Below are 17,037 nucleotides of genomic sequence, written 5' to 3' on the forward strand. Positions count from 1 at the left end.
AAACCTCTCATGTGATGCATGAGATTGATATTCAGCCTACATGTAGCAGGAAAGGCCGTAAGCCAACACTCTCTGTGTTGGAGCATCGACCTACAATGCCTTTTCATGTCAGAGGTGATGCTAATGGTAATGTTCCTGTGGATGATGAACAAATTTATTGGGATGCCCAGTCTACACTGTATACCATCTCACTACATGCCTTGATGGGTGCCAAAAGTGCTGACACAATCAGGTTGAAGGGAATGATTAATGGCAGATCTGTCCATGTATTGGTAGACAGTGGTAGCACTCACAGTTTCATTAATTGTAGAACATTGCAAAGATTGGGATTAGTTGCTACAGAGATAGACCATGGTCTGAAAGTGGAGATCGCGAATGGACAGCACATGATCAGCAGACATTGTTGCCAGGATGCCAGGATCAAGTTTTCTGATCATTATGAGTTTGCAGGTGATCTTTTGGCATTGGATATGGGGCCCATAGATGCTGTCCTGGGTTGTGATTGGCTGAAATCCTTGGGGAAAATTAGTATAGATTTGAATGCTTTATCTCTTGAGTTTTGCCACAAGGGTAGAACTGTTACATTGCAGGGCATTGTGAATCAGAAATTACAGGTCATTTCAGCAAGGCAGCTAGCTAGGGAGCTCAAGAACGAAAGTGCCATTTATGCATGGAATGTCTCTGTACCTCAGGAGGGTGGTATTCCCCATGTGGATAATTGTGAAATGCAGAAATGGCTCTTAGAATTTGGGGATGTGTTTGCTGATATGCCATCTCAGTTGCCTCCAAAAAGAGATGTTGATCATGCCATAGTTCTGGAACATGGCAGTAAACCAATAAACAAGGCCCCGTATCGACTTTCTAAGGTTGAACGGGAAGAAGTGGCAACACAGGTGCAGGATTTACTTGAGAAGAACTTCATTGATCATAGCACCTCACCTTTTGCATCTCCAGTACTCCTGGTGAAGAAGAAGGATGGCCCATTTCATACCGACTAGGACTCGGTACTCCGCTTCACAGGTTGCCTGGCAATTCATTGAGTATGTGTTCAAGCACCATGGTTTTCCTCAGGAGATTGTCAGTGACAGGGATGCTAAATTTATGGGTCACTTTTGGCAGGAGTTATTCACTGCAGTTGGTACTTCCCTTGCGCCTAGTATTGCTTATCATCCACAGATGGATGGACAATCAGAGAGGGTGAACAAGTGGTTGGAGGAGTATCTAAGGCATTACTGTCATGACACGCAGAAGTCTTGGGACAAATGGTTACCATTGGCTGAATTTTGCTACAACAGCACCAAACACCTCTCTATTGGCATGAGTCCATTCGAGGCTATGTATGGATGCAAAGTGGGAATGCCTTCCAGGGTTGCAGACTTGGCTGTGAAAAATCAGCAAGCAAGGAATGATTTGGAGAGTATGGATGCCCTTCTGCAGTTGGCTAAGAGGAATATGCAGGATGCCCAAGCCAAGTAGAAGAAGTATGCGGATGAACAAAGGAGATACTTATCTTTTGAAGAAGGGGATTATGTGCATTTACGTCTCCATAAGAATCGATATTCCTCGCTGAAAGGTAATACCAACACAAAGCTTGCCCACAGGTATTATGGCCCCTACAAAATCATCCGCAAAGTTGGGCAGGTAGCATATCAGTTGGAACTACCCAGTACCTCCAAGATCCATAATGTTTTCCATGTATCCTTGCTGAAACCACATGTCGAACAGCATGTCCAGGTTCTTCCTGAGTTGCCTCCTATGGATGAAGAGGGCCACATAATCTATGTGCCGGAGCAAATCAAGGGCTTCAGAGATCATGTACTCAGGAACAAAGCCTACACAGAATACCTCATCAAATGGAAAGGTTTAACAGAAGATGAGAATTCTTGGCAACCTGAGAGCATTGTGCAGGACTACCCCTATCTTCTACAGAGCTGATCAGTTTTTGTTGTATCCTTCTCATCCAGGGCAGCCTCTTGGAAATTTTGAGGGCAAAATTCTTTGGGAAGGGATGGCTGTAATGAAGGTGGGAAAAAGATGGATTTTAAGGGGAAAATAGATGGGAGAATAGTAGGGAAATGTGGGAACTGTGGGGGACTATATAAGTCAACCCAAAAGGATTGTAAGGGGCTATTGATTTGACGTCTAATCCACTTCTCCTTGCTTCCTTCATCACTTGTGTACTTCCAGTCTTGTTCTCTCTACTCTGAGTAAAAATAACTGTCCAGTCGTCACATTGGCAGAATCATTCTTAGGCTCTTCTTTGTTCTTGGCTTCTCTCTTCTGCTTTTGATCCGCCTTCTTCTTTCGGCATTCTTTGGCGGAGTGGCCAAGCTTTTCACAGTAAAGCACTTCATTTTCTTCTTGCATTCAGCGTCCTCCGATTTCTTGGTATCCTTTGGCTTGCCTTTTCCAGGCTTGTCTTTGGCAACTAATGGCTTCTCGTCGGTTTGCGTAAAGAGTTTCTCTCGAGCCTCCTCCCGAAGCAGGAGCGGACCAAGCTCCTCAAAGGTGATTGGCTTAGTCCGTTGACCCGCAGTGACCGTAGTCACAAAACTTTTGAAACTCCGTGGCAATTTGTGGAGTGTGAGCAACGCCAATTGACTCGTGTCCACCTTCTGACCAATCGCTGCGAGCTGGTCCCGAACAACTTTCACCTTTGTCAGATGATCATGCACACTATCACCCTCATTCATATCAAGATTATAAAGCTGATGCTGAAGTGTAATGATACGAGCTGTATTATGGGTTTCATACAGCTCCTTCAGTATGGCCCACGCCTCTGAAGACGTCTCTGCCAACTGGATATGAGGAATCACAGCATCTGCTGTCGTGCCTATAAGCATTGCTAAGGCTTGAGCATCCCTCTCCTCCCATGCACAGAGTTCATCCGCATCTGCTTCAACTAAAACTTCACCTCTTTTGTCCACAAGGTCCTCCGGCTTCTCTTCGGTCCCATTCACAATCTTCCACAACCTCCGTGCCAACAGATGGCTTCGGATCTTGACTTTCCAGATTGGATAGTTCGTCCCATGGAGCTTTCCAGCTTCACCGAAATTGGGGATAAATGAAGAAGGAAGATGACTGGAGAAGGAGGAAGGACGAGCAATGGATGTAGAGGCTTCTGAAGGCTGATCCATCTCGGTGAATGGCAAAACTGAATAACTGAAACAGAAATAAATGTACTGACCTTCTGTGCTAGCCTGAGCTGAAAACAGAGTCGCCTTACTGCCAAGGGACTCCTTCCTTCAGAGAGTGCTTTGATGAGGAAGAGTTGAGAGCCTATGGCTCTGATAGGGAGGGAATGAATCACTCAAACCTCCACCCAAGATCTCTCCCATTCTTCTTGACACTCAACTCAGATAACTGATCACAGATGCAATAAACACTCACCCAGAGATAACTTAAACGGAGAGAGAGAATATATTCATCCACCGGATGGTGGGCAGAAAACTGGCTCCAGGGGAGCAATAGAAAACTCAGTCAAGTGCTGAGGAGAACTGATGTAACTCTCTCTGTCAGACTGGACCAGCTCTGAGTGCACAGCACAGCCTAGGAAGGAGGCTTTCTGTCCTGCACTGGATGCTGGAATGAAGGAAGGAGTGGGCCTTTTATAGGCACTGCCCAGGCCCTCTGGATTGGCCGACCAGCAGGGTCGGTCCCCTGACTGGTGGCCGACCAGACTGTTCTGGAAATCCGACCAGGGTCGGCCCTGGTTGGGCTGACTGGCCCTGCCACAGGCCCCTATAAAAGGGTGCCCTGTGCAGCCAGTTCATGGGACTGTTGACGCCTCCAGGGAGGCACAGGGCCCCCCTATTTCTCTGCTGTTGCAGTCAGCAACCAGCCCGTGTGCTGGTTGCCTATGATGTCAGCCTGGGTCTCTCTTTCCCAGCCCTCCTATCTCTCATTGCCCCTTGTCCCCTCAAAACGGGGGCTCACAGGTGGGCACAGTGAGTCTCTAACACTCTGAACCCAAGTGAATCCTATGTCAAGCCCCCAAACTTCATCACTGATCCAAAAGCCATTGGATTTATGCCAATTTATCTGCACCCCCGCCGCCAAGCAAAATAAATCCAATGCTGTCCTGAAAGAAGTGAGCGTCTGTGGAGTGGCATACAAGTAAACTGCTGTGTCATCTGCCAACTCACTGTCGAGTAGCTGCTCTTCCCTTCTAATGGGAAGTCTCAGCCCAAAGATGTCAGCTTGAGATCTAACATAGATACTCATAGCTTGGGCCACGACCAAAAAAAGAAAAGGAGCAAGGGGGCATCCTTGACGGACTGATCTGGAAATCTGAAATCTCTCACCCCTTACCCCACCAATAGGTACCTGGCTGTGGGTTGATCTGTACAAAGAGGAAACACTTCTGATCCAAGCATCAGTAAAGCCAAAACGTAGAAGGGTGCCCTCCAAAAAACCCCAATCTACTTTGTCTTAAGCTTTCTCAAAATCCAAAAGTAGAATGGCTAGATTCTGGCCGCTCTTCATGGCCTACTCTGAAGCTTCCCAGAAAGAGAAAATGTTATAAAAAATGCTTCTGCCATGCACAAATCCCATCTGAGTGTCATGAATAAGATCTGGGAGAAGGAGCTGCAATTGGAGGCTGATTGCCTTGGCCACAATCTTGTAACAAGTCCCTAGAAGTGTGATAGCCCACCATTGGGACACTAGATTTTTGCAACCTCCTTTCGGGATAAGGTGGATGAGACCCTTTGTAAGTGACTCGGGCATCTCACTAGAGTGCCAAATGCCCTGTAGGGCTAAAGTAATGTTAGTCTCCAATCATATCCCAAAATGCAATGAAAAAAGAAGGGGTAAGGCCATCCGAACCTGGGCACTTGCCCTTGTGAAGGGCTGAAAGTATAGTCCTGAACTCTGCGTTGGTTAAAGGTGCATCAAGCAAATATGCATATCCGGTTTTACCAACAAAGGGATGCTTTGCCAAATAACCTGTCTAGCATCCTCTCTATCCCGTGTCTCAGGATCAGCAGTAAGAAGGGCGGCATAAAAATATGATGCTATGCGCAAGACATCATCTGGATCTGTCTGTAAAACCCCATGTGAGTCAATAAGCTGGGATACACTCTCTCTACTATGTCTAGGGCCAAGAGTAGAGAAAAAGTGTTTATTGACTCTTCCACCCATGTGAATCCAGAATGACTCCCGTGCATGAAAGGCGTACTTTGCTCTCTGATGAAGCAATATCTGCTGATGAGCCCTTGCTGCAGCAAGGTGCTCCTGAATCCAAGCATCTGAAGACCATTTCTGCTCTTTCCTCTGCAAAGTTGCCAACTGTTGGCGAACACCAATCTCACGTCTGAGAGTATTTTGTCTCTTGGTACAAGCAACTAAGAGATAGAAGTTGCTAATACCAGAAAGGGCAGCAACTACATGTGATGGAAATGACTGCCCACCTTGGACATGAGAAACCCATATTTGCAGGGCTGCCTCTATAAGGTCCTCCTTTGTGTACAAGGCATCTGGAATCTTGATGCTGGCAGACCGGCCTCTCAAGTGAGGCTCTAAGATAGCCATCACAACAAGAAAGTGGTTTGAAGTGGAAACCCCAGCAGCAATGCATACCGATCCACCTTTGTCTAGTGCCCAATCATCTACATAGAATCTGTCAATGCGTGCATGAATAGGCATTTGCTACCTCCTGTTCAACCAAGAGAATATGAGGGACTGTGGCTGAATAAGAAAGGCATTGTCCAACCAAGCATCCCTGCCATAGTAGTTAAAAAGAAAGGCATCCCAAGCTGCTCTCTCCAAAGAGTGAAGTCCTTCTTCTCTACCTCTTTTTTGTCTGATGGTAACTCAACCATGTTAAAGTCACCTCCAATCACCCATGAATCCGCAATGGGGGCCCAGGAGAGCAAATCCTTCCACATAATGACATGTTCCCCTCTAATGTTGGAGGCATACAGGTTAAGGAAACCAACCTTACGCCCTCCAATCAAGAGAATAATCCATTGAGCTCTAGAGGGAATAATGACTCCGTGTCCAATAACTAAGGGGAGAACCGACTGCGAAACTGAAATAGAAGTGCCTCCCCTGGTGCCCAAGGCAGGCAACCAAAAAGAATGGCCAGAAAGCAACTTGCCTGACTTGGCACAATCTCTAGAATCCAGTTTGTGCTCCTGAATAAATAAGATATTAATGGAACCCCCAGTAACATCTGGATGAAGCTGATCTCGGATCAGCTCTCTACGGCGGTGATGTGGGACGCCACCTAGGCCCTGTATGTTCCGACTAATAACCCTCATTGACAGGAGGATGTAGAGTGGAACACCTTACTCGACCTAGTGGCGGAAACAAACCCCTCAACAAGGGAAGACCTCCTGCTCGAGGAGCGAGGAATGGAACCAAGTGGCAGGAAATCAACAGGGGAAAGAACCCCGTCACCTGAAGAAGAAGCCCTGTCAACAGGAAGCCCAATCATTGGCTGACCAAAAGTAGAGGGCACAAACTCCTCTGGGAAATCTGAAGCATGTGCCAGGGTTGAAGATGAGTTCCTGTGAAGAAAGCGAGACACCGGAGTGCAAAGGATTCCTTATGAGGGAAGAGGATCGATAGTGTAAACCATCCCCTTCCTGCTATCCAAGGGAGGAAGTGAGGACTACTCTCGATCCTGTGTCTGCCCAGCTGCGGAGACCTCTATTGCCTCGAGGAGAGTGTCTAGCACCGTTGGTTTTAGGGGAGAAGCTGCAATCGGGGAGGAGGCCGAGGCTTCAACGTCTCGGATTGTGCGAGGTGAGACTGGAGGGACAGCCCAAGGTGAAGCAGAGTCCACTAGTGTACCCTCGTGAACTGAAGGAGGGATCTGCACACGAACCGGAAGCCACTGGAATGCGTCGGGTGTCCTTGAGGTAGAAGGTCGTGAGGCAACTGAGGTAGAAGGTGGCGGTATCAAAGGAGCGCTCAGTGGAGGAGCACTCTGGCGAGGAGCTAAACCACCATCCTGAGGAGGACCGCCATGTGGAGGTCGAGAAGCAGGTGTTGGACGTACCACCCCCTGTCGAGGTCGAGGAGCAGGTGCTGGACCTGTACCACCACCATCTTGAGGAGGACCGCCATGCGGAGGTTGAGGAATAGGTGCTGGACCTATACCACCCCCGTGTTGAGGCCGAGGAGTAGGTGTTGGACCTGTACCATCCCCTGTCGAGGCTGTGGGGCAGTAGCTGTACGAGAGGGCTTCCTGGGCCTTTTTTTCTTCCTGGGGCAATCCCTGGCAAAGTATCCAATGGTCCTGCATATCTTGCACTGGTCCTGCCTGCCTGTAATCTCTACTCTCTGGCGAAAAAAGGAACCATCCAGGCGTTGGATCATAGCATGGTCTATCGTGAGGTTAGGATCCTTATAGAGGACCCTAACTCTAGGTACCCCATCAGCCTTGGTTGCCTCTGCTGCAGTCAATGGCAACCGAGGGAGGGGTGGGATATTAGCAACCGTGCCAAAATGCTCCCCAATAATAGAAAGAAGTCGATGGTAAACCTGGGGAAGCCAGGGAAATCTAATGAAGAGCGAAAAGATTTCCTTATCTGCCTCCACTGGGTCGAAGCCAATATCAAAGGCGGCAAAGAAGATCTTCTTGTGTCCTAGGTGTAAAAACTCAACTTTGAGCACAGTGCTCGCAGCCTATGGAGTGTCGAAAACCACCTGGAAAAAACCTCGTCCTAGAAGACGAACATTTAACAATCGTGGAGTGAGGACTGGGGGGAGAGCCGCAAGCATCCAGTCTCTGGCTTGGGATCTGGAAGGGTGAGACCCGAAGATGCGTGCTAGTAACGTGGTAGAGCATTCAATCTGTACGTTCTTCTTGAGCTACTGCAACTCGTCTTTAGAAAAAGTAATAGTTTTTGCGGCCGGTGGAGGTGGAGTAGGATTGGCTGATGGAATATCCATCGCCAATTGAGGTGAGGAGGCCGACTCTGACATTTTTGGGGCTCCTTCCGCTCCAAAAAATGTTGCGGGAGAAGGAAGAGGGGGGAGATAGGAAGAAGGAAAAAAAGGCGGGAGTAGGGAGCGGGGTAGAAGGAGGGCTGAGGCAGAAGCGGGGGGAGGGAGCAGGGTAGAGTGAGCGGGGGAGCGAGGAAGGGGAAGCGGGCTGAGAGGGGAGGGGTAGCTGAGTGGGAGAGGGAAGGAGGAGGTAGAGGAGAGGGAAGTAGAGACGGGGGGGTAGAGGCGGGGTTAGGGAGCGGGTAGAGGGGAGGGGTGTAGAGGCGGGGGGAAGGGTAGAGGTGAGGGAGGGGTAGAGGCGGGGGGAAGGGATAGAGACGGAAGAAGGGTAGGGGGAGGGAGGAGGCGGGGGGAAGGGTAGAGGCGGGGGAGAGGGGAGCGGGGTAGAGGGAGTGGGGGAGAGGTAGAGGCGAGGCCAAGGGTAGAGGCGGGGGTGAGGGGAGCGGGGGAGTAGGGAAGAGGGAATGAGGGAGCGGGGGAGCAGGGTAGAGGAGGAGTGGGCTGAGAGGGGTAGAGGGAGCGGGGGGGAGGGTAGAGGTGAGGGAGGGGTAGAAGCGGGGGGGGGGGAGGGTAGAGACGAGGGAGGGTGTAGAGGCGGGGGGAAGGGGTAGAGGCGGAAGAAGGGTAGGGGGAGGGAGGAGGTGGGGGGAAGGGTAGAGGCGGGGTAGAGGGGAGCGGGGGAGAGGTAGAGGCGGGGGCAAGGGTAGAGGCGGGGGTGAGGGGAGTGGGGGAGCAGGGTAGAGAGAGGAGCGGGCTGAGAGGGGTAGAGGGAGCGGGGGAGCAGGGCAGGGAGGAGTGGGCTGAGAGGGGAGGGGGTGGGCTGAGAGGGAGAGGAGGGGAGGGGGCAGCGGGCTGAGAGGTGAGGGGGCGGGCTAAGAAGGAGAGGAGGGGAGAGGCTGAGGGCGGGGGACGGGGAGTGGCTGAGGCAGAGGGAGGGTGCTGAGGGAGGGGCTGAAGGAGAGGGGGCAGCAAGGGAGCGGGGAGGAGCAGCAGCTCTCTACCAGCACATTTTTTGGCTGTCTATATTTTGAGTCTGGCACTAAATAAATCCTGTCCTAGTACCACAACAGCCCATTATGCAATTTGAATTCCGGGTGACCTTGACTAGAAGGCTTCTGCAAATCTGAAAATATGGGAACTGCCTTAGAATTCTGCATATACTCTTCTTTAATGCCATGAATCCAATCCTGATATATGGTAGAGATAGCAGACAAATTGCAAGCCCACATATTGGACAAGGCTCTTCTTGAATGCCATGATACCACTCCTGATAATTGCAAGCCCACATATTGGACAAGGCATCTGCAACCACATTGTCCTTCCCTTTTCTGTACTCATGTCAAAATCATAGGATTGGACTGCAGCCAGCCACCTCTTCTGCTTATATGACAACTTTGGCTAGGTGAGGAAGAATCTGAGTTTCCTATGATTTGTTTTCACCTTCATTTTACTCCTGTACAGATAGTGGTGCCATTTCTTGAAAGCATGCAAGACAGCCAACATCTCCTGATCATAAACATGGTAACTGAGTACTTTGGCCTCAAATTTCCTGCTTTCAAAAGGCTATTACCCCGTGTTCCTGCTTTAGAACAGCCCCCAATCCTTTGCCACTTGCATCTGCCTCCACAATGAAAGGACGTGAAAAATCAGGGCATACCAAGACAGGTGCATGAGTAAGAGCAAATTTCAGGTCTTCAAAGCTACGTTGTGCTTCCTTTGACCACCGAAAAGCATCCTTCTTGAAGAGGTCAGTAAGAGGAGCTGCCCTCTTGGCAAATTTGCGAATAAAGCGCCTGTAGAAGGAAGCAAGACCTACAAATCCTCTCAATTGGGTGGGGTTTTGTGGCTGTGGCCAATCTTTGATGCATTTCACCTTTGCGGGATCCACCCGAATGCCATCTCTACTCACAATATGCCCCAAGTACATCAACCTCCTTTGCCATAAAAGTGCATTTGCTGGCTTTTGGATAAAGCTGATGCATCAAAATTTCCAGCACCTGCTTCACATTCTTTATGTGCTCCTGTCTATCCTTGCTGTAAATGAGGATATCATAAAAGAAAACCAGCACACATCTGAAAAAAAGTGGCTGCAATATCTTGTTCATTGGCGCCTGGAAGGTGGCCGGTGCATTAGTCAATCCAAAAGGCATCACCTTGAATTTATACAAGCCTCATTCTATGCGGAAGGTCGTATCTCCTTCTTTCACTCTGATTTGATGGTAACCAGACCTCAAATCTATCTTCGTGAAAAATTGAGCACCCTTGAGTTCATCCAACTAACCACACTTGACTACACAATTCCCCATAGCTGTCACTGGTGCCCCAACTAACCACCTATCTGCTCCAAGCAGAAAAAGAAAGCATACAGGAGCTTTCTCCACTGTTCAGGACTGCCACTATCTATAGTCTCTCACCCTATGGGCAGCGCACATCCTGAAACAAAAGTCTGTTTCTAACAGGAGAACTTGCATCTCAACACAGCAAACAGTACGGCAGTCACACCTGTACCATCTCTCTCTGGGCTTCCGGGGATACTCCCCATCTCAAGCATGGATTCTTGACCCGTCTATTCAGCCACGAGGCTGTACCAAAACGTGTGCCTTCTGCCTTGCAACCACTGGCTGTATGTACACTATTTCTTGGGGAAAGCAGAGCATAATCTCTACTGAAAGTGTCCTCCATCAAGCATAGCAAAAGAGCATCCATTTCAGCTCCAAAAGGCTTATACTCAGCCTAGGATTGTTCCTAGCAACCAATACTTGGTCACACAATCCCCTGCAACTGCCTCAAGTGCCCTCTCAACTACCTACCCCCTTAGAGTAAGGATAGAATCAAAAACATCTAGCTAGCATCCATGGAAGCTTCGACCTAGAGGACTTCACATTCAGAATTCCCCTGCTGAGTAAATGCATTAGAATGTCTGGCCAGCTCTTCTAAAAACAGCTCACCAATAGGCTGAGATTCCTTGTGTGCCCATTTGAGTAGCTAACATAGCTATTTCACACATGTGAGCTGTTCTATAGGACCAGCCTCTCATTCAAAGCTCAACTGAGACATTGAAACAACCACTGCTGACCAAGCTAGTCTCAATGAGTAGACCCCAACCTATGTCCTGTAGACGTTGTGTAACCAGGCCCCTTCTAGAGCACAATGGGCGTGACCCTGCAGGTACCCGGGCCCTCTACCAACGTTCTCGACCAGCAAGGGGCCCCAACTCATGCTTCTACGTGCCTTATTGGATGCTCACATGAAGGGACAAGGTTCATTCGAAATCAGCTAGCTTGTTCCAGCCACCAGTCACAACTCCAACCAAGCCAAGATTTTCAGTCAAGGAAAGAGCTTATTAAAACAACCACTGCTGAGTCGGTGACCAAGCCAGTCTCAATGAGTAGACCCCAACCTATGTCATGTAGACCTCGCGTAACCAAGCCCCTTCTAGAGCACAATGAGCGTGACCCTGCAGGTAACCAGGGTCCTCTACCAACATTCTCGACCAGCAAGGGGCCCCAACTCATGCTTCTACGTGCCTTATTAGATGCTGACATGAAGGGACAAGGCTCATCGAAATCAGCTAGCTTGTTCCAGCCACCAGTCACAACGCCAACCAAGCCAAGATCTTCAGTTAAGGAAAGAGCTTATTACAGCTACGTATGGATACCACAGCACCTACAACATCTTCGACTAAGGCTTCAAAGGCCAGCGCTGACACCCAGCAATTCTTCTGCATAGCAGCTCGTCATCAGCCAAGACCTGGTCAGCCCAAGCTGCTCTTTGCTAGTAGTCCGCCAGCTCCTGTGTGCGCCAAACGCCTCTACTTTCTCCCTCTCCAATCCCGTGTGCGCCAAATGCCTCCCTTTGGCCATTGACTAGCGCAAGTCCTCCCATGGACTTCCTTGCTAAATTGGTTTGCATGGGCATGCAACATGGCAGCCCACGTTAAATTTTTTTTTTGCCCCTAGGCCCTATGTGGTCAACTCTAATGATCAACTTAAAATTTATTTGTCCCTTGCCCCTTCTAGTAGGGCCAAATCAATTGCCAACTTGGGTCCTAAGGGTACTTTGCCCCTCTTTGGACTTCTTTACTAATTCACCCCCAAAACCCTAACTCCTAGGGGAAAACTTGCACACCCACATTAAGGGTCCTGCCACATGTAAGTACAAAACTCACGCCCTCGTGACAACTAGTGTCTAGTCATGTCTGTTGTCAACCATTCTAATGTGGTAATTGTTTGTAGTGCTGATTTGGGTGGTTGGCAATTGACATGTGCCATTCCATGCTAATGTTTTGAGAATAGTGCTGGGATTTTGCGATAGTGCAAAAAAAGGTGTGGAATTGAAGGATACATCGTAATTAATTCAAACTTGAAGAAGATGAACAGAAATAATTGCCACCTGTGTTGCTCCTATCCTACATCAAATGTGTTTCCTCTCTCTTCATTAATATTTAGTTTAACCTAGTGGCAAACACAATCCTCATTCTCACTTAAGGCCCTAGGTGCCTCATTTTGTAATACCTTTACCCTTTATGGCAGCATTTTACATTTGCCGTCTCTTGAGCAATGAGCTATGCATACAATCCCTACCTTTCCTACATAAGGCAATGCCACATCATGGGAAATAGAGTGATATAATCCTATCGCGTGTTCAACTTGCAGTGTCGTATTCATTATTTGAGATGTCTCAAAAAATCTCCATGATTATCATCATGAATAGAGATATACGTATGTATGTATAAGAGAAAGGGTACTCAGTTAACATGCATGAATGAGTCTTTGTTGTGATTTTTTGTTGGTTATGGGCTAGATGGGTGACGCAATTATGCTTTAACAACATCCCATATGGCATCATTTGTAGTAGGAGCACGTGCACACCCGTTGGGTTCATGTACTTGGATGCCATCAAGCTAGTGGTCATTTGAAGATATGTAATCCTAGGACGTGTATTGATAGTGTAAGAAAGGAGGAGGGGCCAAGGATGGCAGAGAAGGGGGGAGAGGAAGGAGGGGAGAGAGAGATAGGAGGGAAAGGGGTAAAGGGGGAGGAAGAGAGAGAAAAGGGGCGAGGGGAAGAGGGATAGAGAGAGATTGGGAGAGAAAAAAAGAAAGTTTATCAAATTCTTCGGAAGACTGATGGGTCTATGAGACTATGAAAAATCTGATACAAGAGTTAGCTGATCGAGTGGCGCTACTAATTGAGCGTCGAGTCCCATATAAAGCAAGAAATGCGTATCATAACAAGAAAAGCAATCATGTACAACCTCAATATCACCGGGGTCTCTCAACTCCTCGTCGAGGGTGAGGGAGCGATGTCATGAAATTTGATATAGAATGCTGCTGTCCCCCTATGGCTATGGCTCTGTGCTGTCTCCGGGCCCTAATCCTGCGTCTAACAAGGGCGACAATCACTCTGGTCGGTCGTGTACCCACCCTAAACATGGATGGGATGTTACCAAGTGTAATCTGAGCATCTCCCCTTTGCTTGAGTCGTCGTTTGATTGGCTTGGGATTCCTATCACGCCTAGAGCCAATAGGGGGAGTATCCCTATCACCTGGCAGGAAGAAATCCGTGATCATGCGCTGAGGGGAATCCAGAGATGCACCACTCCTATGTCTCTGTGATCGCAAGAGGTGCTCACGATGCCTAAGCGCCTCATGGATATAGACAGTCAGGCATCTCTGATCGGGAAAGGAGAGAAAACGGGACAGTGACCTAGAGCTATCTCTGAACAAGCAGTAAAACGGCCCCTTGATCTCATAGTAGAGTGAACATCTGAAGATGAAATGCTCCTCCGACTCAACCTCCTGCATGCTGCATAGGGTGCAAATGCATCGCTCCTTGGGAATACCTTGTACCCGACCACTCTCAATATAGAGTCTGTGCGAAGAGACACAGAACTGCCTAATAGAGATCCTCAACGAGTGGGGTAAATGAATCTGTGTATGCCCCGGTGGGTCAATAAAACTCTCATTCGAGATATGAAGGCCATGGTCTCTGTAGAAGCTGAGCTTCATAGGGAGCTTAGTCGGCTCCAACCAGGTATGGAAAGTGTGCAGTTGTAGAAGATTCTCACGTATGAGCTGGTTGAACTCATGAGCTCGAACCGGGGAAAAAGGGGTATCTATATTGTACTAGAAAGGAGGAAGTCTATCCATATGGAGCCCTAGTCGCTCGAACCACTACAATGTGTGTGCATACCAACATCTCACATCCCCTGTCTCTGATAATGCCATGGAGGAAGATAGGGTTAACCATTGTAATCTGCTGCGACCTGATGTGCGATCCCCGTATGCTCAGACCCCATACAAATAAGTAATGACCTAAAACGCAACATCAAGCATAGCGGTGTGGATACAACCTCGGCCTGAATGATCTGGTGAGGGACTGGCGGCTTACCCTGGATCATCCATGATAGCATAAGAACTGTAGTCGCTCTACGCGAGCCCACTGAGCGTTAGACAAATCAGGTCCCCAACACGGCCCTCCATACATCCCTGCAAGGCGTACCAAGGAGTGAAAGTGCAAGCGTTTGGTCTGAGGGTCCTGAAAATGCGAGTGAAAGCACTGCCTCTCCAGCTTGGCCAGTGACGCATATCCTCGACTCAAATGAGCCCGGTCTCATGGTGAAAATAGGTTCAGAAAAGACAACTGTAGGCTATCTCATGGGCTATCCATAGGTGTCACTTATACCTTGGTATTAGCCTTGTAGGCCTAGTTATAGTCAGTTAGGACTATTGGTACAGTTAGTTTATGTACCATCTAGGTCAGTTAGCAACATCTTGTTTTTCTCCATTGTGCTTCCATTGCTTTTAACACTCAACAGTGGTATCAGAGCAGGTCAAGAATCCATTCCCTTAGCCATTGACAGATTTCCCAAGCTGTTTGGCAGCCTCTGGAGCTCTCATTCCTGCTGGTCTTGCTGGTTTTCACACTCCCTCGAGTGTTTGAGGCCTTTCCAAGCACTTTTGTCGCGAAAAACCTCATTTTGTCGTGAGAAGACCGCACTTTGGAGCAACTCTCGCAAAGGGAGCTGTGTTTCGGTGCAGTTTTCAGCCTGCTGCAGCAAAAACCACCACATGTGTGCATTTACAGCATTTGTGCGGAATTCCGTACACATTGTACGGACATATTAGAAATTCCGTATAGTCGTACGAACCTGTCAGAAATCCGTACACCTGCCAGAAATCTGTACAGCCATACGGACCTGACAGAAATCCGTACAGATGGCAGAAATCCGTACGGAGCTCTGTCGAGGTGTGTGCCAATCATTTCTCAGGTTTCTCAGCATTTCAAAGCTGCCTCAAGCTGCGTGCCAGCATTTTGGAACTGCCTCTAGCTGTGTGCCGGCGTTTGGAGCCATTTGGAGCTGCTGAATTGATCTGGAGACTTCTCTTTGAGCCCTTCCCTCCTCATTTGGCATCCCTTTGCCTTGGGCTGCTAGCTTCTCTCCAATGGATCTCTTTCTTTCCATTTCTATGCGCTCTCCTCCTCGTAGGAGCACTTATTTTGCTGTAATTTTCATTTCCAGCCCTCATTTGCTCGCTTTCAGAGCTTGTCACTGCTATACATCATTGGGTAAGCCATTGTTGCATTGGCTTTTTCCAATTTTTGCTTCATTTGCATTTTGGAAAGACCTCGTGTTGCCTTGGAAGGCCTCGTGTTGCCTTTGGGGAGTTTTCTTGCAACAGGTACACCTTGGGACAGTAGAGTCTTTTGCAGGTGCTTTGAAGCTTGAGATTCTTGACACTTGATTTTGAGAGGTTGCCTTTCTCTCATTTGCTTTGCTAGTTGGTGCATTTGCCTTGTATTTCAGAACTATGTCTGGTGGCAAAGATGATTTGTTTGGGCTGATTGGGGCCGATGACAACGTGCCACGTTAGCATGCCATATCATGTCACCACACCAGCATGCCACGTGTCATGCTAACATTGTGGATTCAATTTATTTTAACCACTTTATATTGCCTAACTAACAGTATGCGCATCTCTGCTAGAGAGGATTCCTGCACTATGGAGATGCCATTCCCCATCTACTGAGAGCATCCACCACTACATTCTCTAATCTTGGATGATACTCAATCGTACCACCAAATTGTCGGAAAGGTCTAGCTCCATGGAGTTTGGCAGTCTGACCACTAAGCGGCCGACGGTTTGAAGCCAACGCAAGGCCTCATGATCTTGTGAACAAAGAAATCTTGTCCATATAAAAAGTGTTTCCATATCTTTAGGGCATGGATGGTAGCACATAACTCCTTGTCATTCACAGAGTATGTGGTCTCCGTTGGAATCAACTTGTGCCCCTCAAATTCAATTGGGTGGCACACCCTCATGCATGTAGATGTGTGCTTTAAGGGGCCCTCGCGCAATGCCTGTGACATGTGGACTTGGGGACTATAGTCCCATGGACAATGCTGTGAGCAAGAAGTTCTTGAACATATGACCTTGATTGAAGATCCTCTTCATAGTCCAACTAACTCTTTTGAGGTGTGAGACGGCATGTGTAGCTGTGGGATATGGATTGCACCTAGTGTCCTTGGGCATGCTAGTTGGCACGTTCACATGGTATTAGAGCAGGTGATGAGGGCTGTAGTGTTATGTCCCTGTACCCTTCCCCTAATCAGGGGAGAATTTGCTTTATACTTGGAGAACTGGAAAATACAAATAGCACTCTTCGAGAGATGCTTCTGAAGAGTACACGGTGCACACGTATTGCAGACCCAAAGACTTGAGAGGCAACGCCAACAAATACCAAGACCTTGAGGCTGTCCACACCAATGATGTAGAGCACTTTTGCAAGGCAAGGAAGAGGCTTGTGCTGTCCACCGAGATGCAGGGTTACTGCATGAGTGAGAGACTGAAAACTAGGAGTAATAGATTCGAAAAGAGAGCTGAGAGATGACTGAAATATTGAGCTGAGAAGTGAGTTGTGCAAAACTGTAAAAAGAACTGTAAAGAGCTGCTGAAACACTACCCAAACCTTACTCTTGGTCCGAATCCTCAACTGGGGTGTTGCATGTACACCTTCGAGACAGGCTGAACTGAGGGCCGGAAGCTGAGGCTGATCAGGGCCAATTCTGGAGGTGCTT

The 17,037-nt window shown here is 48.3% G+C and overlaps 2 protein-coding genes across 2 annotated transcripts in view; both read left to right on the forward strand.

Moving 5' to 3' along the window:
- Positions 1-17,037, forward strand: part of BIG (auxin transport protein (BIG)) — a 57,616-nt gene that overhangs the window by 34,042 nt on the left and 6,537 nt on the right. The gene's annotated exons all lie outside the window — the stretch shown is intronic.
- Positions 15-15,703, forward strand: LOC147896714 (uncharacterized). Its single transcript, XM_087381868.1, has 2 exons — positions 15-962; positions 15,641-15,703. The coding sequence occupies exons 1-2, from the start codon at positions 15-17 to the stop codon at positions 15,701-15,703; spliced, it is 1,011 nt and encodes a 336-aa protein (XP_087237994.1).

The sequence above is a fragment of the Dipteris shenzhenensis genome, chromosome 11 (assembly GCF_047967505.1).
Source record: "Dipteris shenzhenensis isolate YYH24624 ecotype China chromosome 11, Dip_SZ_1.0, whole genome shotgun sequence".
NCBI lineage: Eukaryota > Viridiplantae > Streptophyta > Polypodiopsida > Gleicheniales > Dipteridaceae > Dipteris > Dipteris shenzhenensis.